We start from the raw sequence: 24,495 nt of genomic DNA, 5'->3' as shown, positions 1-24,495 counted from the left end.
TGTGCTACTTTGCGTCATTATTAGTAATACTATAAAGAATTAAGTATGAAGATCATCTAGAAGCAGATGTTATTCTTCCACATACACAAAATTACAGACTCACTATGCTAAGATAGGGAGTATTTCCATAAATTCAATATTCTGGTTAGACAACTACCTTCTTTAAAAGGTGAATTTTATAGCACTTAGGGAGGCCGAGGTGGGTAGATCATTTGAGGCCAGAGTTTAAGACCAGCCCAGCCAACATGGCAAAACCTTGTCTCTAGTAAAAATACAAAAATTAGCCGGGCGTGGTGGTTCATGCCTATAGTCTCAGCTACTCGGGAGGCTGAGGCAGGAGAACCGCTTAAACCTGGGAGGTAGAGGTTGCAGTGAGTGGAGATCGCACCACTGCACTCCAGCCTGGGCAACAGAGTGAGACTCTGTCTCAAAAATAAATAAATAAATAAGTGAACTTTGTTAGTGGCTAAGAACTTACTGTAAGATGTGGCCAACTTATTAGTTACATATGACCTTGGGCAAGTTATTTTAACTTCTGATTATTTAATCTCACTTAGCTTTTGTTTACTTGTTTTGGGGAGGGGCTAATGTATTGACTAAATATGGTATTTAAAGGATTAACAATTCCTGATAATTAGTAGAATGACTGTACTAAGAGCTCAATAAAATGTAATCTCCAGTTATCCTTCAAATGCTATGTAAACTTAAAATATAAATTTCAACTGTGGTTTTCAGTATTCTAATTAATTGTTTTCATTTTATTTATGTAGTAGTTAACCATAAACCCCTTCTTATTTAATCTCTTGTTGAAAGCATTTTAACAGTTTTTCTTGCTTTTGTAAATTCTGTTTAATGGTTGTGAAGTGTCTGAATACATTCCTTGAAGTCCGATTGTCTGGGTTTAAATACTAGCTTCACTACTTACAAGCTTTGTGACCCTGTGCCAAGTTATTTAACGTCTTTGTGACTTAGTTTCCTTATAAGCAAAATGGGGTTGTAATCTTACCACTTAGGGTTGTTGTAAGGATTAAATGCATATACATGTGTAAAGCACTTAGAGCAGTTCTCGGCACATAGTAAGTAGTAGTTAGACTAATAATTGTTTTATTGAGGATCCTTTTGGAGTTTGACCAGTAAATTTGTTGAGGATCCTCAATGAGTTTAGGCAGTAAATTCCTTAAAGAACTTAAAATAGCAAAGAAGGGCCTTAGGTGAGAGGGGACATTGATGTGTAAACATTCCTGCATAGAGATAAATCTATACACTCATGCTCTGTTTTTGGTAGGTTATAGAGATATATAACATGAGACATGTAGGAATGTGAGAAACATGAACTGGACTGTAGTAGCAGCAGCAAACATTTATGGATAGCCAACTATTATATAGCGAGGCATAGTCCTGGCTCTCAATATGAGCAGCTTGCTAGTAACAAAGTGAAGAAAGAAAATTACTTTAAGTCAATGATCTGATTGAGAAGTGCCAAATAAGTAGCCCTTGGATACAGGAAGACAGAGATTTAGAGTTATGAGTAGTAACCGGCCTTATTTAAAGGGAGACAGCGTGCATAGTTAGGAAGAAAGGCATTCCAGGTTGGGGACTGCAGTGTTCATGGTGTATTTTAGACTAGCTTAGAGAAATAGAAGAAAAGCTTATAGAGAAGAAAGACATAGTTAGCTGTGAAATGATACTCTATTATTCCTTAACTTACCCAGTTAATATTTTTAAATGAGAGCCTACTGAATACCAGAGACTCTACTACAAACTGATATGAACAAAATTAACTCATTCCTTACCCTCATTCTACTTGCAGTCTTAAGGTAAAGACAGTCTTTATTTTTATTATTATTGTTTTTTTTTTTTTTTAAGACAGGGTCTTGCTTTGTTGCCCAGGTTAGAGTGCAGTGGCACGATCTAAGCTCACTGCACCCTCCATCTCCAGGGTTCAAGCAATTCTCGTGCCTCAGCCTCCCGAGTAGCTGGGATTACAGGCACGCACCACCATGCCTGGCTAATTTTTTTGTATTTCTTTTTTTAGTAGAGTCGGGGTTTCACCATGTTGACCAGGCTGGTCTCCAACTCTTGACCTCAGGTGATTCGCCCACCTCAGCCTCATAAAGTGTTGGGATTACAGGCATGAGCCACTGCTCTTGACCTAAAGACAATCCTTAAATAGTAATTACTATAATGTAGTGAGTAGTATGGTGATTGAAATACTTACAGGATTCTGTACTGGGGAACCGGCACCTAGCATATAGGATAGTATTTGTGGAGGGAAATGACTTTTAAGCTGAGACCTGAGTAGGAATTAGCTAGGTGAAAAATGGGGAAATGTGGGTAAGGGATAGGATGACAGAACAACAGGCTGGGGAGAGGATGAGAATTCCCAGCATGGGAAGTCGGGGAAGGGAGGTTGGCCAGTTGAACTGAAAGAAATCTAGTGATGATGGGGGAGCAATCCTAGGGAACCAGTGTCTTGACATGAGGCTTAAGAAGAAATAATGCTAAAGTGCTTTCTGAACCAGGTTTAAAAGATTTAGCATTATCCCCAGAGCTGTGAGATGCCCTAAGAGACTTTAGGGGGAGACATCAGATTTTTACAAACTGGAAATTCATCAGTTTCATATAAAGTAACTTTCATATAAGGTATAAGCAATGATAATCCTCTTGGATTTCAAGAAATAATTTTTCCAGTATACATTGAAGTTTTCTATTAGAATTTGTTAGTATTTTCTGAGATAAACTTACAGTGTAAAAGCCAATTAAATATTCTTACTAAATTGCTTTTCTTTTGAACTTTAGGATAGCTACTGTCATTGATCACATTTAAGAGACAAACGCAACTAATACTTCCATAAGTCCAATACTAACTGGTGAATTTTGCCCTGATGTTACTCTTAGAATTTGTCAGACATTTTCATTGCATGGACTCTGAGTCCTGTCTTCTAGGAATGAAGCCAGGTTGAACCCAAATTAGCAATAAGCCAGCCTTCAGGATTGGATAGAAAGTTACCCACCCTCTGGAAATGAATAATTGGCATGCTTTCTGTTTGTGCACTCTGTAACTGCTTGCATGGCTTATGTGATCTGAAAAAGCTTCTTAACTGCTTTGAGTTAGTATGTCTTGTAGTATCAGATAATAAATTGAAATTGATAGACATTATTTTGGATTTGTAACTTCAAAAGGCTATTTGTAAAGTTAGTTGATCTCTTTATTTTGAAGAATAAATTCCCCAGTTTTCAACTAGCTATGTAGAAGAATTGCAATTTGTCACTTTTCGTTAGAGGTTTAGTTTCTTAGTCTGCTTGAGCTGCCATAACAAATATCATATCCTCGGTGGCCTAAACAATAAGCACTTATTTCTCACAGTTCTGGAGGTTGCCAAATCTAAGATCAGAGTGTCAGCATGATTGGTTTCTGGTGAGGACCCTATTCCTGGTTTCCTCACATGGGGGAGGGAAAGGAGGAGAGATGGGAAACTAGCTGTCTCCTGTCTCCTCTTCTAAGGATACCAGTTCCACCAGAAGCACTCCACCTCCATGGCTTGATTTACCTCTTCAAGGCCCCATCTTCAGATACCATCATATTGGGGATTAGGGTTTCAACATATGAATTTGGGGGGACACAAACATTTAGTCCATAGCAGTTTCTAAATGTTTCCCGTAATTGGACACTGCCTCAGTTAGCCATTGGAGCCTTAAGGTTTTCTTAACCTAAAATGGAATGGGGTACTTCAGTTGAAATGTGTTTGCAGTTTAGATGATATGTAAACTTTGAAGCAGTTTACAGCTTCTGGTAACAGATTAAAAACTTTCTTTTTTGAAATACGACATATCGGCAGGACGTGGTGGGCTTCAAGCCTGTAATCCCAGCACTTTGAGGCTGAGACGGGCAGGATCCACGAGGTCAGAGATGAGACCATCCTGGCTTAACACGGTGAAACCGTCTCTACTAAAAAATACAAAAAACTGGCGGGCGAGGTGGGGCGCCTGTAGTTCCCAGCTACTTGGGAGGCTGAGCCAGGAGAATGGGGTAAACCCCGGAGGCGGAGCTTGGCAGTGAGCTGAGGATCGGCCCCTGCCACTCCACGCCTGGGGACAGAGGCAGAGACTCCGGTCTCCAAAAAAAAAAAAAAAAAAAGAAAAGACATACGACATAAAAAAAAAAAAAAAGAAATACGACGTATCAGACAGTTGCACTTTGGACAGTTGCAATGTTTAAATAACACTAGTCTGACAACATGGCTCACATTTTAGTTGCTACCATACTCTATCTTTTAACTTTATGTATTAACTAAAATGTAACTGCATAAAGTACAAAACTTTTGCTGGCTATCTTTTCAGTCCACGAACACTATGTAAATAACAGAAGCCCATCATGATCAGTGACAAGTCATGTCACTTACTTCAAAGTCTATCTGTCATTGGCCACTGTGCATACGGTTCACACACAGAACAGTAGTAGTATGTAGTGTTGCCTCTTTGTCCCCCATGAGAAACTCATGATGTTTTACAAAAATGGGTAATTGAAAGAGTTGACCAACAAAGATAAAACTGCAGTGAATTAACAAAAGTGGTTATGAAATGCTAGAAGTGATAGTTGAATCAAATATAAATGGAGTTAAAGAAGAAATAGCTCACCCTGGAAATGTGGATGCTTTCACGAGTTGAAAGACTATAGATATACAGCCAAAGGAATTTGGTGAAGGTAAACTTACATACATGATACAAGTGGTAAGATAAAAAGGATGAAGATGTCCCAGAGGTAGTGACACTAGCAAAAACTTTGCATACTGAAGGAGCTGTCAGAGATACTTCATGATACTGAAAGAGCAAAGGATAAAATGTTATAAGTTGATCCAGACTCAGAAAGGAGTGTGACAGCAAAGGCATAAAAGATACTTGCTGCACTTCATAAGTTATATGAGGAGAAGACAAGCACTATTTAAGCTATTCTTAAGTTTTCACAAAGAAATGTAACACTTCTCAATGTTTTTAATGTTTTAATTACAGTACACTAAATAAACATTAGTTTTGCTATTTTTTCCATTTCCATATGTACATTTATAATCAACAGAGTTTTTAATGTTTGACATGAACTTTTGGAACAATTACAGTTTTTCAGTAGATTATTAAGATTGCTTTACATGCTGCCTGTATATTACAAATATTTGTATATTACAAGTAGTTTATAAATGTTTATTGGCTCTGGTCTCTGCTTTTGAGACACAGGATAAAATCAAAGACTCTTAATCTAGTGGGGAAATTAGTTACATAAAATAAATTACAATGAATTATATCATTCAGAGTGCTAAGGTATACTTTGCTGCTTTGACAGGTGGGTCATTGAAGATTCAGAGGTGGTAATATTTGAGCTGGTACTGGTGTCTGATTTTGCCAGTTTGATAAAGGGGGTAAGGAAAAGGTGCCAGTCAAGGAGATCTGAAACACCAGCTTGTTTCACAAACCAGGCCAGAACAAAAGCTGCATCTGGGTGTGGTAAGAGCCCTAGAAAAAGGCAATGTGGGGCACAGATTTGTGGAACCTGTTAACGGATTATAAGATACTTCAGTAAACAGACTTGGAAAGGTTTTTTTTTTTTTTTCCTGAGATGGAATTTCACTCTTGTTGCCCGGGCTAGAGTGCAGTGGCATGATCTTGGCTCACCGCAACCTCTGCCTCCCGGGTTCAAGCGATTCTCCTGCCTTAGCCTCCCAAGTAGCTGGGATTACAGGCATGCACCACCACGCCCAGCTAATTTTGTATTTTTAGTGGAGTCGGGGTTTCTCCATGTTGGTCAGGCTGGTCTCGAACTCCCGACCTCAGGTGATCCGCCCACCTCAGCCTCCCAAAGTGCTGGGGATTATAGGCAGGTGCCACCACACCTGGCTCAGACTTGGAAAATTTTTAAGTGGACAGATAAACTGATCAAGTTTGCATTTTAAGAGATAACTCTGGATAGTGTAGAAAATGAGGTTATAGTAGTTCAGGGTAGAGATGTTGGGGACCTGAACTAAGGCGATGTAGAAGAAAAGGAAAGGACACATTAACAGCTACTTAAGGGATAGACTCCATATTACTTGAATGGAAAGAAAAGCTGAGGGAGAGGAAAAAGTAAAATACAACTTATAGAGATAAATAGTATCTAATTTCAAAGATATAAAGATTAGATTATTATAATGACTGTTGTGTGATCTTGGTGTAGGTGTTTCCTTACTTTGCTAGATGGGGTGGGGCAGAAATGTAGGGAGGAAATATTTGCATGCTTCATTGCCAGTGTTTTTTGTTTGTTGTTTTACATTTTGTTGATTAATAATAACTCCATAAAAGAGAATAAGATTCAGCGGAGTTCAAAAGTATATGTTGGGTAAGTTAGAGTTGGGGCTTTTTTTAAAGCTTTCTTTTCCTGTTTTCATGGTTGTGGAAACTCATAAAACTTAAGTTAGGTCCTGGATGATAGTGTTGTAGATTGCACTGTTGAGAATTCTATTCCTCTAGAATACAGAGTAGTTCTGGAAGGGCGGGTTGTCCCTCTAGAAATAGATTAAGAGTAATTTAGGAATTCGCTTCTGGTCTTTCTAGAATAATTACCAATGAACAGTCTTAAGGAAGAGAGGAATGACTCAGAAGTTATTCCAATTATTTTTGGACAGTAGAAGACTTAATTTCTAGTATAAAACCAAAAGTGAGTACATCATTATTATTATTATTCTTAATTGCATCTTTGCATTCATAGCCATTTGTGTTCTTTGGTTGTTTCAAAATCAGTTTAATTTTGCATATTAGTATATGCAAATTACTAATTACTAATAATGCATATTAGTATATGCATTCTTCAAGTAGTTATATGGCTACTAACCATAACCTTTTTGAGTTTTATTGTCTGTGGTTGCCATTAAATCAGTGAAAGACATGCGTAATAAAAATATTCCTTTATTTAATAATCTCTTTGCCTTCTTGTGGATGTTCTATCTTCTTTCTCCTAAATACCTATTTCCTATAAGAGATGAGCAGGACAATCATCAGGATTTTACTGTGAAATGTAAATGAGTCCTGACATTAGTCTTTTGTCCTCATATGCAACATACCCAGACTTGCTTCTCTTCTGCGTAACTTTATCTTGGCTAATGGAGTGTTATTTAAGAGTGCCACCTCTGAAATCACACTGATCTAGAGTCAAATCCTAATTCCTACATATGTTAACTTTATGAACTTTGGCCAAGTTATGGAACTTCTCTCTCCTTTCATTTTCTCATCTATAAAACAAAGAGATTACAATGGTATTTATCTTTTAACATTTATTTTTTTTCTTTTTTTTTTTTTTTTTTTTTTTTTTTTTTTTTTGAGACGGAGTCTTGCTCTGTCACCTAGGCTGGAGTGCAGTGGCGCAATCTGGGCTCACTGCAACCTCTGCCTCCCAGGTTGAAGCAATTCTCCTGCCTCAGCCTCCCAAGTAGCTGGGACTACAGGCGCCCGCCACTACACCCAGCAAATTTTTTGTATTTTTAGTAGAGACGGGGGTTCACCGTGTCAGCCAGGATGGTCTCTATCTCCTGACCTCGTGATCCGCCAGCTTCGGCCTCCCAAAGTGCTGGGATTACAGGCGTGAGCCACCGCACCCATCTCTTTTAACAAATCTTACTGCTATTATTATCATCCATTTAATTATCAAACTAGGCACTTTCTAGCTTCCCCTCTTCACCTTCCAGCTGTCCTCTCTCATCTGAGATCGGTATCCTCAAGACCCATGATTCTGGCTTAGACAGCTCCCTCACATTTGCCTCCTCTTCACCGTCTGTCGTATGTCAGGCCCTGCTCCGTAGAATATTGCAGTAAATTTGCTGCCAGACTCTTAATTTGTGCCTCATAATCAAATCAAAGTCATGTTAATAAAACAGTCTGAGAGCCTCCATTGCCTACAGGATGGTTTCCCTTAGCACGTTTGAACTCTCACATCTTTTAAGACCCAGGTGAAAATGCCAGGTTAACCTAATTAATCTTTCACATTTAATGTTGGTTGCCTCTGTGACATTTTGTTTATCTTTTTAGCTCATTTTACTTGTCTGTGTCTCTCACTTGGAGTGTAAGTGCCACTGGGATGGTAATTCTTACTAATTTTTATATTCCATTGCCCAACTTAGTGCCTGTCATGATAGTTACTTGGAAAATATTAATTAGTGCATTGATTATACACCTGAAGAGCCATAGTCTTCATCCATTTGCCTCGTCTTCCCCTTTTCTGAAGGTCTGAGTGACTAAAGAGATCAGATCAGGAGGGCACATCCTAAAGCAGGATGCCCCATCGTCCTCAGCTCTAAAATTGAAAGAGAAATTTGGGAGGAGAAAGACCTAAAGGGGTTGAGAGTAAGGAGAGTGTGTGATTGAATACTGAGATTAATGCCTAGTGTCCTTTACATTTCAGTCAATATTAGGGATAATATTACAGACATTGTTTTTACAAACTTAAGCGTTAATTTTACTTGTAGGCCCTGTCTTTACACATTATTGGCAATATAATCTCAGTAGAAACATCAGAAGAGTTGGAGTTGTCTATTTGTTTGAGGCATTGGAAAGGAAAGCAAGTTAAAAACTCTTTATTGTCATTCGTTTAGCAGAGAAAAGAAACCCTGGCTTAAGACAACAAATTGTATCTGGGAAACAGGTTAATTCTTGGCATTCTGGAAAAGATGATTAGAGAGTAGCCAGGTACCCTCCAATTTTATATTCCTCAGGAAGCCACTGTCTCCCTCACAGTTTGGCAGCAGCATTTCCTCTCTTCCCCCATCCAACACACACTCTGCAGGTGCCATTGTTTGCAGTTTTTCTTCTCCAGTTGAAACATTGACCATACATTCTGCAAAAGGCTTTATGATACAATTCGTGTGGTAGAGTATTGCTAGTTGTATAGGTCACATTATTTTTGGTTGGGTAACTTATCGTATGATTTGGAACCTAACTATTTATAGTGTTTTTTTATGATGAATCTGAATTCTCAGACTTACAAGTGGCCTTTTGGAACATAATCATTTTGTACAATAGGGATTGTCTTGAGCAAAGAAATTCATTCTTTTTAGAAGATGGTGAGAGAGAACAGAATGTCTGTTCAGTTTTATTTCCTTTTTCTAGGGGAATCTCTGCTGCTCTTCTAGTTAGGATTGAAGTATGTTTTCTGAAGTTGAAGATAAAACGGATTTTTCAGACATACAACTAAATTAGTAAAACTTGTATTTACTTTTATTGATGGCTTAAAAATAAGCTTCTTGTTGAACTTGTTTTGAGTAATGAGAGATCTTTAAAATTTTCAAAATGAGGATTCATTCAATTTGTCAAATATTTCTTGCCTGCCCAGCACTGTGCTAGGTGCTGAAAATATAATGGTGATCAAAATAGACATTGCCTTTGTCTTCTTAGACAGTTTATAATCTATTAGGAAAGAAAGATAGCACTCTCCTCCCCCACCTGCCAACAACAAACGAAATAAATATCAGTTTTGATCAGTGATATCACAGGATACAGAAATAGAACAGTATGGAGGGACATAGAACATTGGAGGACTAGGGTAGCTCAAAAAGGCTTCTCTGAGAATTTGGAATTAATGCTTAAAATCTGGAAGATGAGAGAGAGTTAGACATTCCAGGAGTGGAGTGGCATGTGCAAGGGCACTGAGGCAGGAAAGAACTTAGTTACATGATTCTTAGAACTAAAAAAGGCCAGTGTGGCTGGAGCAAAGGAAGAGGAGCACAGGATACATTTGGAGGAGTAGATGGGCCGTATTGTGTGGGGCTTTGTAGACCTAATAAGGCATTTGGATTTTATTGCAGTTAGAAGCAGTTGCAAAGGATTTTTAGCAGGGGAATGGCATGAAAGTGCTGAACAGATGACTCTGGCTGTATTATGGAAAGTGCTGAGTGGAATGGAGGAGACCAGTTAGGAGGCTGTGGCAGTAGTCAGTGCAAGAGATGATGGCAGCCTGAAGTAGGGTGGTGCCAGTGGAGACTGGAGTGGAGGTTTTTGGAAGTGGATCTGACAGTTTAATGTCAAATGTAAGGAAAGAGGGAAAGAGAGTATCAATGACTTTCAGATTCCTAGCTTGAGCAACTGGGTTGACAGTTGGTGCTAATTAGTATAATAACAGTAGGGATAAGAAAAAATTGGGTTACATTTTAGACAAATTGAGTTATCTGAGGGACATCAAGAAGAGATGTGAGATAGGCAGTAGGGTGTATAGGCTGGCAGTCTGAGCAGAAGGTTGGGCTGCTGACACCAATGATGAAAGTGTCTTTTAAAGCCATGAGAATGGATGAGACCCCTGGAGAACCAACGTAAGGAGAGAAGCACATGGTTCCTAGAAGATGGGAAGGGCAGCAGAGCACAGGAGGTGGGATTGGCTTTAGATAGACAGGAAGAGGCACCTTTTCATGTTAACACAAAGACAGGAGGCCCATCTGAGTCCAAATGTAGGAAGTCTTATAGATTGGGTTGGCGTGAAGGTGAAAGAGTTTGAATCTGATGGCTTCTGAGTTTTCTGCAGTAGAATCCATGGTTGTCTACTGCAAAGGAGAAGGATTCTCAGAAATGTGAGAAGTTTGAAATACAGTGGTAGACAGAAAAAAAACATAGTAGGATTCTCCAAGGGTGTCTTGGGCAAACGTACAGTAATTGTTTCAGTCTGCCTGGCTGTGAAATGAAAGAGGGAAAAGTCTTGTAAGTTTAATAGATGAGCGAGTAAGTGGTGTAGGTAAATGGTAGAGCAAGTAACCTGAAAAGCAGGAGAAGGACGTTTTCTGGTCTGCTTAGTCTGCATGGCTTGCTTACAGTAGGTCAGAACCAGCTTCTTTAGTGGCTTTGTCACTAGCACACTAGGATTGTAGTGTTCTTTACCTCCAGTCAGCTCTTTATTATGGTAATAGTTATATCTCATTTAAGGCTCAAGAGGGTCCTAAAACAAAAGGAAACAGCACAGAGTATTACAGTATTAGCAGAATACAAAAATATATATTTATCAGAAATAAGTCATGTGCCCAGAAAAGTTATATGTACTTATACGTCACAATGACATGTTGCCTTAGCAAAGATTATCTAATGTAAGCTTTGCTTCTAGTTTATGGACACGTGAGAATATTAAACAAATTTTGCATTTCTTTCCTGAATTAATACTTTAAAAATATGCAACTAGAAATGTATGCCCCCTAAAAGTAACATCTTAACCTCCTCTTCATTCCAAACTCTAACTTGCTTACTTATTTTTAAGATGTGGTTATTTAAGGTAAGAAAAAATAAGTTATTTGATCAACTTTCATTTTTCTCTTTAGTCTGACAACATTATGGCATTAAATAAAGTCCAGGAGGTATTGGGCTGGTCCTTGTTTGGTCTCTGATAATTTAGATGAGGCAGAACTGAGTCTCCAGGAATGTGAATATTATCTCAAATAATATTATCTCAAATAATATGGCAAAGTGTTTTGAAGAATTAACGTATTTTACTAAAATTTATCATAGAAGTAAAAATTTTGCTAGGTATAGTAAACTATAAGTAGTTCTTGACTTAAAAGAATTACTAAACAAACCAAATTTATGAGTAAATCATAAAATCCCTTTTCTTTCCCAGAGAAGGAAAAAAAGTGATGGCTTCATAATAGTACAACTTTTACCCAATCCCCACCCCTGAGCCTTTCTGAGAAAGCTTGTATTTGTGATGGGTTACTTCTGAAAGTTTAAAATCGAAATTTAAAATATAAGATTTACCAAATAAAAGTTGGCCTGTACCTGGAGGATAACTGAAAATCATGACCTTGGGGAAACAGACTGTCAGAGCAAGTTTTTGAGTGTAGTCTACACCTTGAATGGTTTTATAATGCAGATGAATGAATCTACTCCGGTGATGTTTGCTAACTTCTGGCCAAGTGCCAGGCTGATACTGTGTGTGTGTGTGTGTGTGTGCATTCAGTCATCTAATGTTTGAAATACCAAGCCTGCCATTCTGGACAGCAGAAATGTTTATTTAGAATGTAGTCCAGAGTCTAGATTAGAACGTGTAAGGGAGTTGATGTATGGAAAGTTTTCCAAAGCTTTAGTTTATGCAAATTCAGGGAATTTCAACGTTACTTCCTTATGGATTTTGATGTCACACAGAAAACTAAACCTCTACTCTAGTGATCCAGTAGTATTTTCATTTGCTTGCCGTTATTTATAAGTATTTGTAGATAACCATTTTCCTTTTAAAGTCATCATAATGTGTTCATGCTTCTATTCAGTCTTCAGCTAGAGGAAAACTTAAATGTGTGTTGATGTCTGAAATCTGTTCTGCACACAGTGGGTTTTTCAAGTTAGAGTTGCATAGGCTGTTATGATTTAACTTGCCACTTTAGAGACAAGCTGTGCTGTAATACACTTGATAACTAAGTGCTTTCAAGAGTTACTGCATCCGTGCCGGGTGCGGTGGCTCACGCCTGTACAGCACTTTGGGAGGCCAAGGCGGGTGGATCACTTGAGGTCAGGAATTCAAGACCAGCCTGGCCAACATAGTGAAACCCCACCTCTACTAAAAATACAAAAATTTGCTGGGCTGGGTATAGTGGTACCTCTCTGTAGTCCCAGCTACTCCAGAGGCTGAGGCGGGAGAATCACTTGAACCTGGGAAGTGGAGGTTGCAGTGAGCTGAGATCACACCACTGCTCTCTAGCCTGGGCAACAGAGCAAAACTCTATCTCAAACAAAAAAAAGAGTTACTGCATCGAGATATACTACTTCACACACACACGCACACACCTGTACACACAATTTGTGCTGTTAAGTGTTTTGGTATTTTTTTTTTTTTTTTTTGGAGACAGAGTCTTGCTGTGTTGCCCAGGCTGGAGTGCGATGGCACAACCTTGGCTCACTGCAACCTTTGCCTCCCGAGTGTGAGCCATTCTCCTGCCTCAGCCTTCCCAAGTAGCTGGAATTGCAGGTGTGCACCAACAGGCCCAGCTAATTTTTGTATTTTTAGTACAGCTGGGGTTTCACCATATTGGCCAGGCTGGTCTCAAACTCCAACTTCTGACCTCAAGTGATTTGCCCACCTTGGCCTCCCAACATACTGGGATTACAGGAGTGAGCCACCGCTCCCGGCCTGTCAGTGCTTTTTGATGTGCAGTTAGCTTTTATGCTTGCCTGGGCAAATGCTTCTCAGTTGGTGTACCATCATTTTTCTCAGGATTTTCATCAGTGTATAAAATTTGTTTTTGCTACTGATGAATAGAATAGGTATGTTCTTGTGATATTCTGAGTAGAGCCAATTGTGTGACTTGATGTGGAGATACTGTTATTTTCAAAATAAGATAGGTAGTGTAATATAAAGCCAGCACCAAAGAAAGAGCTAATTTTCTAGAAGTTGGGAAAATATTGCTTTGCCTGTTTGAGAGGGCTCAGTCAGGTCTTTAGAAAGTTTTGAAGTGATACTCTGCTGAAGGGCAAATTAATGAATGATAATTAGAATTATAAATGATCTGAAATACGAAATCATTTCAGCTGCTTTTAAAATAATGTAATAGCTTTCCCTTTTAAAAAAGAAGCTAAAATGCTCCTTGGGTCTGCCATTTCCTTTTTATCTATCTACTAGCTATTATTCTGTGATTCTACCAGCTATTATTCTATCACTATTATTCTCCTCGCTACAGTAAAATATCCAGAAAAAGTTGTCTGTATTTCTTATTTGTGCTTCCTCACCTCCCATCCATTATAACTGAAATGATTGTCATTTCCACTGTCACATTAACTTCTTGCACACACTCTTGCAAGAGTGAACTCTTGCATACCCCCATTACCACACTTCTTCAAAATTATCAATAATGATTTTGAAACAGATGACTCCTACTTAAAACCATTTCCTAGACCCACAGAGATTCTGATATATTTGGTTTGAGAGATGTCACCAAGATGGTGGAGTAGGAAGTACCAGCCTTCATCTGCCCATAAAAAAATAACAGACAGCTGTTCACAAACCAAAATAGCCCTAGTTTAGGGTGGGGCCAGGCATCAGTATTTTTAAAAAGCTGCTCAGATGATTCTAATGCCAATCAGGCAGAAAACTACTGCTCTAGGGGCTTATCTCATACATAATAACACCTAAACCGTGTACTGTGACCTATAAGGCTCCTGCCTGGCTCTCTGATGCCACCTCCTACTGATCTCCGTTTCCTGTCCTCTAGCCACCTTGGTCTCCCTCAGTGATGCTGGAACTTTGTTTTGTTCATCATTATATCTCTAGCATTAAAATAGTGCCTTCTTGCACACAGTACATGTTCAACAGATATTTGTTGAATCCACAAATATTTTTGTAACTGTTTGATGTTCTTATTCTGTAGTAGTGATTACTCTGCAAGTAATGCTGTCTAGGTTGGTAGTGTGTTGAGTCTTCAGGAATGCTACTGAAAGCCCGGTATTTGAACATAAGTCACAAGCCCCCACAGTCCAGCTTATCTGTCTTCTAACACTGTCTTCTACTTTGCTGTCGGAACACCTACTTTTCTGTTTTTATCTCTTGCCATGAGTGGTATTGATACTTCTGATTTTTTTCTGGTCTCCTATTTCTGCTTTTATTTTGTCTAATTTTTTTCCCCTATATTGTTACTCATCCACTAGTTTCTCTGGGTGAAAAAGACTAGTTTTACCAGCATTGCTAGTCAGTAAGAGAGCTTATTTTTTTCTGTGGGTAAACAGACCACTCATAGGATGTCCAGTATGTAGTCTTTGGATCCCGTCCCCTTCTCTTGCTGGGTGCAGGTGGGTAGCTCCTTTGATGAGAAGCCAAGGTGGAATTGATGGGGGAGGGTCAGGTTTTAAAGGGAAGAATGGGTATCAGGAGAGATACATGTTTCTGAGGTCACAGTTGGAAGCCTAATTGATGGAAAATTGATGTTTTATTACACCGTTAACCCTGCTTACAACAGGGGCCTGCAAAGTTTTCTTTTTTTAAGTATAGATAGTAGGTCTTTTGGGCTTTTGGTCTTTGTGGGCCATGCAGTCTTTGTCCCAATAACTCTAGTCTAATGTTGTAGTGCAGAAGTAGTCATAGACAGTTGTGTGAACACAGTAGTGTGGCTGTGTTTCATAAAACTGTTTATGGGCATTGAAATTTCAACTTTATATAAAGTTATGTAAAATACTCTTCTTTGGATTTCCCCTACCACCATCACCACCACCACCACCACCAGTTAAAAATAGTCAGGAGCCATGTAACAATGTTTCAGTCAACTACAGCAGACTGTTTATACATCTGTGGTACCATAAGATTAATAATACCTTATTTTTACTATACCTTTTCTATACTTAGCTACACAAATATTTATCACTGTGTTACAGTTGCCTACAGCATTCAGTACAGTAACATATGTACAGGTTTGTATCCTAGGATCAAGAGGCTATACCATATAGCCTAGGTGTATAGTAGGCTATACTGTCTAGGTTTGTGAATACACTCTTTGATGTTCATACAACGGTGAACTTGCCTAACATCACATTTCTCAGATCTTATCCCCCTTGTTAAGTGACTCATGACTGTACAAAAGCTGTTCTTAGCTAGTGAGCCATAAAAAGGCAGAAGGCAGGATTTGGTCCATGGGCCATTCACAGTTTGCTAACCTCCAGCTTCACATTTATGTAGTTTTGACTTGGAAAGTCAAGTTCTTGACCAGTAGTCCTTTTCATACCTCACGTTATAAAAACTCTTTAGATTTTGTAGTTGTTGGCACATTACCTCTTTATTAGTATCCATATGTAAATTTTGTCCCCAAAAGCTCCTTATCACGTTGGTGTCTTTGCCTTCTATGTTTTAGCACCTACTCCTGGGCCACAATGTTTGAGCCTTTTATTATGTCTTCGCAGCTTTGCTTCTGCTCTGCTTCTACAATAAAATAGCTGTTTTTTTTTTAATTTAATAAATATTCCTTTCAGGCTGTATACAGGTGCTATGGAGGCCCCCCTCTTTCACGCAGTTCACCTGCACTCCTGGTGGCCAGATCCCCAACATGCTGACAAGCTCTTTTCCTTAGGTGCAGGGATTGAGCTTGCTCTGCCTGAGTGCAGAGCAGCCAGCCCCGTGCTGGCAGCCAAGAAGTGTTAAGAGCTTTTAATGTCATGGCCCCAGGAGTAACCCTTAACAAGAAAGTGGAGAGATACCTCGGTCTTTATCCTGTGTGGGAGAGTTCTGAGGCATGCCCTGAAGGACTGAACTCCAGGTGCTCACAGCAGTGAGGAACCTCCAGTCGGCTTTTCTCCCTGTCTCACTTTCACTGATCCCCTCAAGTGTGCTTCCTGGGATTTCCTTCCCGCAAATAAGCTGCTTGCACCCAAGTTCTTAGGTCAGGGATGCCTTCTGGAGGAACCCAAATGACATGTGCTGGTGGACTCCTGTTACTCTTACAGCTCTTTTTTCTCCTTTCCTCCCCACTGGGAGTATATGACGTAGCTTCCTTAGTGGTTGACATTGACACTAGATGTGGGAAAGAAAGTATTACAGGTTGAATATTCCTTATCTGAAAGCTTGAGACCAGCATGTTTCTGATCTTGAATTTTGAAATATCTGTATTGTACTTACCAGTTGAGCATTCCTAATCCAAAAATCTGAAGTCTGAAATGTTCCAAAGTCTAAAACTCCCCCCCCCTCCCCCCAGTTTCTGAGCATTTTGGATTTCAGAGTTTCAGATTAGGGAGGCTCAACCAGTATATACTACCTGCCGATCATTCAGTTCAGCTCAGCAGTAACTCTGCTGGGTTACCAGCGTTCTTTGCAGGTTACCTTTTTCTGCCCTTAGTTTTCTATTTCTGGAAAGAAAAGTAATATGTGACCTTGGTTGTCTTCCATGAGGTAGATCAGAATTTTCTGTTTCCAAAAGTTAGTTGGCAGATTCTGTGCTAGAAAGTAGTGTGTAGGGTACTATATACAATTAAGTATCACAATTAAGCGAGTGGTTATAAAACAGCAGTTACAGGCATTTCTTTTGCCAGACTTCAAATAACATGATTGGCAGGACTTTGCGAAAACCACAGATGTTAAAATTTCAAAATGGTAATACGATCACAAGGAGCTGTAGCCGTAATTCTCCCATTAAAGTACTTACTGATTAAAATAAGTGTTTAATGTCTGGAGAATTGAAAGTCTTTTTCTACCTGTGGCATGTTTCTTCCATAATGAGAACTTCAGTTGTATCAAGTAAATTTCACCATTGTAGAAGGTGTTTCGGCCTTGTAATCAATGTGAGAATTTGGTTTTTATTTGGGGATAGACTAGTTATGTGTGTGTGTATGTGTTTCAGGTTCTAGATTAATACATACTTTTAATTGTCTTTAAGTTGATGAACTCTTTTTAAAGGTATGACTATATTAAAATGAGCTTTATCTCAGAAGCATGATAGTTTTAATTTTATTTGCAAAAGTTACTCACTTTTTTTTTTTTCTTGAGGTAGGGTCTCACTCTGCCACCCAGGCTGGATGGAGTACAGTGGTGCAATCACAGCTCACTGCAGCCTCGATCTACCTCCTAGGTTCAGGCATTCTTCCTACCTCAGCCACCTGAGTAGCTGGGACTACAGGCACATGCCACCATGCCCGGCTAATTTTTTCTAGAGATGGGGTTTCACCACGTTGTCCAGGCTGGTCTTGAATTCCTGGGCTTAAGCAATCTGCCCACCTCAGCCTCCCAAAAGTTCTGGGATTATAGGCGTGAGCCACTGTGCCCAGCATTCACATGTTTTTCCTTCCCTGGAAGTTGTTGTTTTCCTTGAGACAGAGTCTCATTCCCTTGCCCAGGCTGGATTGTAGCGTCACATCACAACTCACTGCAACCTTGACCTTCTGGGCTCAAGTGATCCTCCTACCTCAGCATCCTAAGTAGGTGGGACTGCAGGCACATGCCACTATGCCTGGCTAATTAAAAAAAATTTTTTTTGTAGAGATGGGACTTCACCATGTTGCCCTGACTGGTCTCGAACTCATGGGCTCAAGCGATCCTCCAGCCTCAGCCTCCCAAAGTTCTGGAATTATAGGCACGAGCCACCACGCTGGGCCTGTTCTTTTTGTGTGTGTTTTGTTTTGTTTTCTGAAACATCACTTTCCCTTTTGTTGGCACTTAGTAAGTTTAACATACAATTGATCCCAAAAGTCTTTACTTTGATCGCGGCTTTAAAAACCAACTTCCTATCCTAGTCATAAGTAAATAAATAACTAGCTGAAGTTGGATTTTACTGCTACAAGCTTATTGTTACGACCTGCCTTATCTGGGGGTAACTAAATCTTGTGTAAATTACATTCTTTTCTTTATTTGGTTTCATTTAGTTGCATAAGGCTGTTAAATAGTTGAACAGATATTAATGTTTCCTGTTAGGCTTGTACCAGAACGTGCTCAGAGAAAAATGTTGGACAGTGTGACTTTAGATCCATTTTCGGGGATCTATTTGGGAGAGTGTATGTGGCCAGAATGTAGTTTTTTTATTTTTGGAGCTTTCTCTTAAGTTATAGTGTTTCTCATGGGTGTTTTCCCTGTTCCTCCTCTTCACCTAGGATATTGGTTTCTGTTCGCTTTGGTTCCCCATCTTTTCACCACCCCTCATTCACCTTGACATACTTCTTCAACTACATAAACCACAGTCTGTTCAGTTTCTCATCAGAATAGTATTGTCCATTCCTATAGGACAAGTTCCAAGCCCACCAACTCCTTGTCTTTATTAATCCTTCCTATTCTCGCCCTCAGGGTTCTGATTGTTTTCTGAGAACAAGAGAGTACTTTCTCCATCATCCATGTGTCCCATTTTGTACTTGACTCAAACATTCTTAGATGCCCTGTATATTCTGCCTCAGCCACCTTGTGTACTGGCTTTTCAGGACAGAGCATGTTTTCTCAGCTGTTAGTGTTTCTTTTGTACGTGTCACATAACGGTAACTTAGTAGTTAATTATTTCTGTTAAATACCCAATTATCTAGTTTTCTGCTTTTAATTTCTCAAAGTAACCTTGGTGATTTTTAAGTGATTTGTTTCTTTATTGTTTGTTTTTTATAGATGTAAAAAAAGATTGGTCTGACCATGCTCTCTGGTGGGAAAAGAAGAGAACTTGGCTTCTGAAGACACATTGGACCTTAGATAAGTATGGTATTCAGGCAGATGCTAAGCTTCAGTTCACCCCTCAGCACAAACTGCTCCGCCTGCAGCTTCCCAACATGAAGTATGTGAAGGTGAAAGTGAATTTCTCTGATAGAGTCTTCAAAGCTGTTTCTGACATCTGTAAGACTTTTAGTAAGTATTACATAAATTCTTAAAATACGAATTATGTGACGTACATATGACCGATGACTGACATAGCTTATCCCAAGGAATGGGGTGTGGGGCTGAACTGTCTATGTATACATGTATGTGTGTGAAATTTCTACTTCATTAAAGTTTTTCTATTAAGATAAATGCTGGGTGAAGGTGGAACAGAAAGATCCTAGTAGAGATTCTTTCCTTACTAGAATTATATCTGATATTTGTTATTTAATACCTTGTTTTTGTGGGGAGGGTAAGGGAACAGGCACTGTTTTCAGGGGAACACACATGACTTTGCAATGTTTCCTTCACATAAGTCACTATTTGATTTTAGTGATTCAGGCAGATTGTGTCACTTCTTTCATTGAAGGCCTGACACAGCTCCTAAGGAAATGACTATGAGTGTTGTCTTCGTTCATCAGTCTACATTTTGAACATCCCTGTAGTATTTCTGTTTATGCATTCTGAAATGAGATGTGGGTTACTTTGGCTGACCCAGTTATGTCATATGACAGGAAGTATTCAACCATCTGAGAAAATGTGAACTGCTGTCACTACCACTAGTGCAGAACTCTATTGTATTTTTTCCTATTTGAGAAATTCTTGGTTAAAGATACATTTAGTGACTTCTTATTTTAATTCCAATAAAGAACTACAGTTTTTTATTCATGTTAAATTTTTAAATTATACTAGTAATTTATAAATATATTCTGTTGTAAAAGAATCAGTGAATATAGAAATACATAGTAAGCTCCCCTTTCCCCTAAGTAATCATTCTTGACAGTTTGGTGATTTTCTATACATTTATTTATCCATACATATCGGATTGTTTTTTAATAAATAGGAGCATTTTATGTGTATTTTTTAAACTCAGTAATGTCTTAGATTTTTCTATGTGTTATACATTATTTTAAGCTGTAATTCAGAGTATAGACGTATTATTAATTTACATCCAATCACTTCTTGGCCTTTTTGGCTAAGATCAAGTATAATTTATAACCACGTTTCCCTGTTGATGATCAGTTAGGTTGCTTCACTCTTAGGGCAAATGCTGCAACATTTTCAAATGTTTTAAATGTTGCTGAAAACATTTGAAAATATTTTAGTTGGGCTAGCGCCAGAGTACCCAGTCTTCCTTGCTGGTGTCAGCACCCACACCCACTGCTAGAGCCTGTGGGCAAATGCTGCTCCTGTACAACGTCTCAAGCACTGGCCTGGGGACAATATGGAGGTGCCGGGACTGCCTGCCTCTTAACTCAGAGCCCTGACTGCTGCTTATGCTTGTAGGCATGGAGCTTGGAGGAGTCTGAATCCTCACCCATTTGTTGTGTTAGTTTGGGCTGTGGCTTCCCTTAAACTAATACCAACTTTTTTTCTGTCTTTCAAGAATCACTCATTTTTTACCCTCTTACGTAGTTTCCTGTCTCCTAGCAATGTTACGAATGTTCATCTTCCCTCTCCTACAATTTTTAAAGATCTTTTGCTGTCATTTCAGGGGATTTGGGATATAGGAGGGGAGATACAGGTAGATTCACATTGCCTTTTTGATCTAATGCCCTTGAAATTTTTTTTATGTGAAACAGGTTTATTATTATTATTATTAAAATAGAGAAAAGTACAAAGAATACCAAATTCCCATTATCAAGAATTAATGATTGTTGATATTTTGTCATTTTGCCAAATGACAAATAGGACTTGAAGTCAAAGTAATACTGGTAAAATTCTTGAGTCTCATTCTCCTAACTTCCCTTTACAAAGCAACTACTATCATAAGTTCAATGTGTATCCAGTAAAATACACAGACACACACACACAGACACATATCTCTGTGTATATATATCCATAAATGGTATATGTTATTGCCATTACCGTGTAGGTATTTTCTTACTCAGTTTTGTATGTGTGTGCAAGAATTTCTCTCGAGTATCCACCTAGAAGTAGAAGTAAAATTGCTGTGTTTTAAATATATACGTAATTCATTTCAGAGTACTGTCAAATTATCTTCCAGTTGGTTATACCAGTTTATATTCCAACCAGCAATGTATGAAAACCCATTGCCTCAAATCCTCACTAACACTTGATTATGGTCTGTTTTATTGTTTTTGTTTCCAAGAGAAAAGACAGTATTTTGTTTTAGTTTACAAAGCTAAGTATGTTTTAAATCGTTATTGGACATCTAAGTTCCTTTTTTTAATTGTTTATATCGTTTGTCCATTTTTGAGAAATTAATAAACTTTAGTTTTTGCAGGAGTTGTAGGTTCACGGCAAAGTTGAGCAAAAGTACGGAGACTCGTTCCCACATACCCTCTATCCTCACACATGCACAACCTTCCCCACTCTCAAAATCTGTACCAGAGTGGTACCTTTATTATAACTGGTGCACCTACATTGACGTATCGTTATCACTCAGTGACAGTAGTTTACGTTAGAGTTCACTTCTGGTGTTGTACATGCTTTGGGCTCGGAAAAATATATACTCATGTATATCTACTATTGTATTTTGTACAGAATAGTTTGACTGTCCAAAAAATCTCCGTGCTCTGCCTATTCATCCCTCTCGCCTCATCGCCACCAATGATCCTTTTACCTAGTTTTGCCCTTTCCAGAATATCATATGTTTGGACTCATACAGTATGTAGCCTTTTCATATTGGTTTCTTTCACTTCATAATAGGCATTTAACTTTCCTCCATGTGTTTTTGTGGCTCGATAGCTTATTTCTTTTCTTTCTGCTGCTGCTGCTGCTTTTTTTCTTTTTTTGAGACAGAATCTTGCTGTGTTGCCCAGGCTGGAATGCAGTGGCACAATCTTGGCTCACTGCAACCTCCACCTCCCGGCTTCAAGCAGTTCTTCTGCCTCAGCCTCCCAAGTAGCTGGGATTATAGGCGCCTGCCACCAAGCCGGGCTAATTTTTGTATTTTTAGTAGAGATAGGATTTCACCATGTTGGCCAGGCTGGTCTCGAACTCCTGACCACAGGCGATCCACCCACCTCCACCTACCGAAGTGCTGGGATTACAAGCATGAACCACCACGCCAGGCCAGTTCATTTCTTTTTAGTGCTAAATAATATTCCATCTTTTGGATGTGTCACAGCTTATTTATCCAGTCACTTACCAAAGGATATCTTGGTTGCTTTGTTTTGAATAAAGCTGCTGTAAACGTCTGTATGCAGGCTTTCAAGTGGACATGTGTCTGTTCATCCATTCTTCTTTTATCTTTCACCATTGATTTGTAGTTCTTTATAAATTCTAATATGTGCTGCAAATAATTTCTCCTGGTCTGTTTAATGTCTTAAACCTTTGTTCATGATTAATTTTATTTACTTTTTATTTTTGTCTTTTTTGGTCATGTAGACATTAACATTGGTTTGTGTTTTTGGAGTATTTAAAAAAGCTGTTCCTATTTTGAATTACAGGTATCTGTATTTTCTGCTAGTACTCTTATTGTTTTGTTTTTCACATTTACCACTTTTATCTACTTAAAATTTACTTTGGTGTGTTTTGTGAAATAGAGATGTAGTATGGCATATTTTAGGAGAAAATGCTAGCCAACACAGTTTATTGAATTGTCTGTTATTTCTCCACATAAGCATGTCAGCTCTGTCATAAACCAAAATTCCATGTTGTGTGGATCTGTTTTTGTATGCTCTATTCTTTTCCATCGATCCATTTATATGTCCTTACATGGATAGTATACTGTTTGAATTTCTGTAGCTTCATAATAAATCTCTATCTAGTAGGGCAAGTACCCCTTCTTTGCTATTTTTCAGAATTGCGTGAGTTGATTTTGGAATTATATGTTTCTATATGAAATTTGAAACAATTTGTTAATTTCCAGGGAAAATTCCATAGTAATTGATTGGAAATGCATGCATTAATTTTATGTAGATCTTTCCGTTCATGAATAAAATCTGTCTCCTTTTGTTGAAGTTACCTTTTTTGTCCTTAAATAACATTTTATCTAGAAAGATACTGTACTTTTTAAAAAAAGGTTTCTTCCGGGGCTTTATACTTTTTCTAATTGGATACTGCTATTAGGAATGCTGTTTATTTTTTTCTTATAATCTAATATCTGATACCTTGCTGTACTCTTTGATAAATTCTGATAATTTATCGATTCCCTTGGATTTTCTTATTTTTTACTTTTTATTTACATTTTGTCATTTATTTATTTATTTTGAGACAGAGTCTCTCTCCATCACCCAGTCTGGAGTGCAATGGTAATATCTTGGCTCACTGCAACCTCCATCTCCTGGGTTCAACTACTTCTTCTGCCTCAGCCTCCCAAGTAGCTGGGACTACAGTTGCGCACCACCATACTTGGCTAATTTTTGTATTTTTAGTAGAGACGGGGTTTTGCCATGTTGGCCAGGTTGGCCAGGCTGGTCTGGAACTTTCGACCTCAGGGGATCTGCCTGCCTCGGCCTCCCAAAGTGCTGGGGTTGCAGGCATGAGCCACCACGCCCGGCCTTCTCTTGGAGTTTCTATGTAAACAATCATATCTCTTCTAAAGAATAACTTTTCTCTCTTCCTTTCCCATTTTTGTACATCTTATTTCTTTATCTTATGGTATTCGATTAAACCTCTAGCACAGTATTGCATAATAGCAGTAATGATGACTATTGTGTTGTTTCTGACTTAAATGGAAATGCTTTTAGCATTTGACATTGAGTTTAATATTGGTTGTTGTTTGGGGGGAGATCTTTTCCTGTTTTGTTTTGTTTTGTTTTTTGCTTTTTGAGATAGTGTCTTGATCCGTCACCCAGGCTGGAGTGCAGTGGTGTGAACACAGCTCATTACATCCTTGACCTCTTGGGCTTAAGCAATCCTCCTGCCTCAGCCTCCCAAGTAGCTGGGACCACAGGCATGCACCACCATGCCTGGCTAATTTTTGTATTTTTTTGTAGAGACAGGGTCTTGCGATGTTACCCAGGCTGGTCTTTAACTTCTGTGCTCAAGCAGCCCACCTGCCTCTGCCTCCCAAAGCAGTAGGATTACAGGCAGGAGCCCCACCACACCTAGCCTGTTTTTTGTTATAATTGCTAGTGCCTTTAACTCCAGAATGCGTGGGAATTTTAACCAAATGGAGCTTAGGAAGTGACTTGACCAAGATCACACAGAGAGTGACAAGAACCCACCTAAGTGGTTCTTGTCACGGTCTGTGACAAGAATCTAGAGCTCCTTATACCTTACTTCCTTATGCCTATCTTCACTGGCCTCAT

General features: G+C 38.8%; 1 protein-coding gene across 4 annotated transcripts in view; it reads left to right on the top strand.

Annotated features, from left to right (window-relative positions):
* Positions 1 to 24,495, top strand: part of FERMT2 (FERM domain containing kindlin 2) — a 97,971-nt gene that overhangs the window by 11,155 nt on the left and 62,321 nt on the right. For all 4 annotated transcript variants that reach the window (XM_017849496.1, XM_017849497.1, XM_017849500.1 and 1 more), the window contains exon 3: positions 19,031 to 19,264. In XM_017849496.1, the coding sequence (XP_017704985.1) occupies positions 19,031 to 19,264 (234 nt within the window). The remainder of the gene's footprint in view (positions 1 to 19,030; positions 19,265 to 24,495) is intronic.

The sequence above is a fragment of the Rhinopithecus bieti genome, unplaced genomic scaffold, assembly GCF_001698545.2.
Source record: "Rhinopithecus bieti isolate Rb0 unplaced genomic scaffold, ASM169854v2 scaffold_29928, whole genome shotgun sequence".
Lineage (NCBI taxonomy): Eukaryota > Metazoa > Chordata > Mammalia > Primates > Cercopithecidae > Rhinopithecus > Rhinopithecus bieti.
The sequence above is the reverse complement of the archived record's forward strand: the minus strand, read 5'-3'. Positions and strand labels throughout refer to the sequence as shown.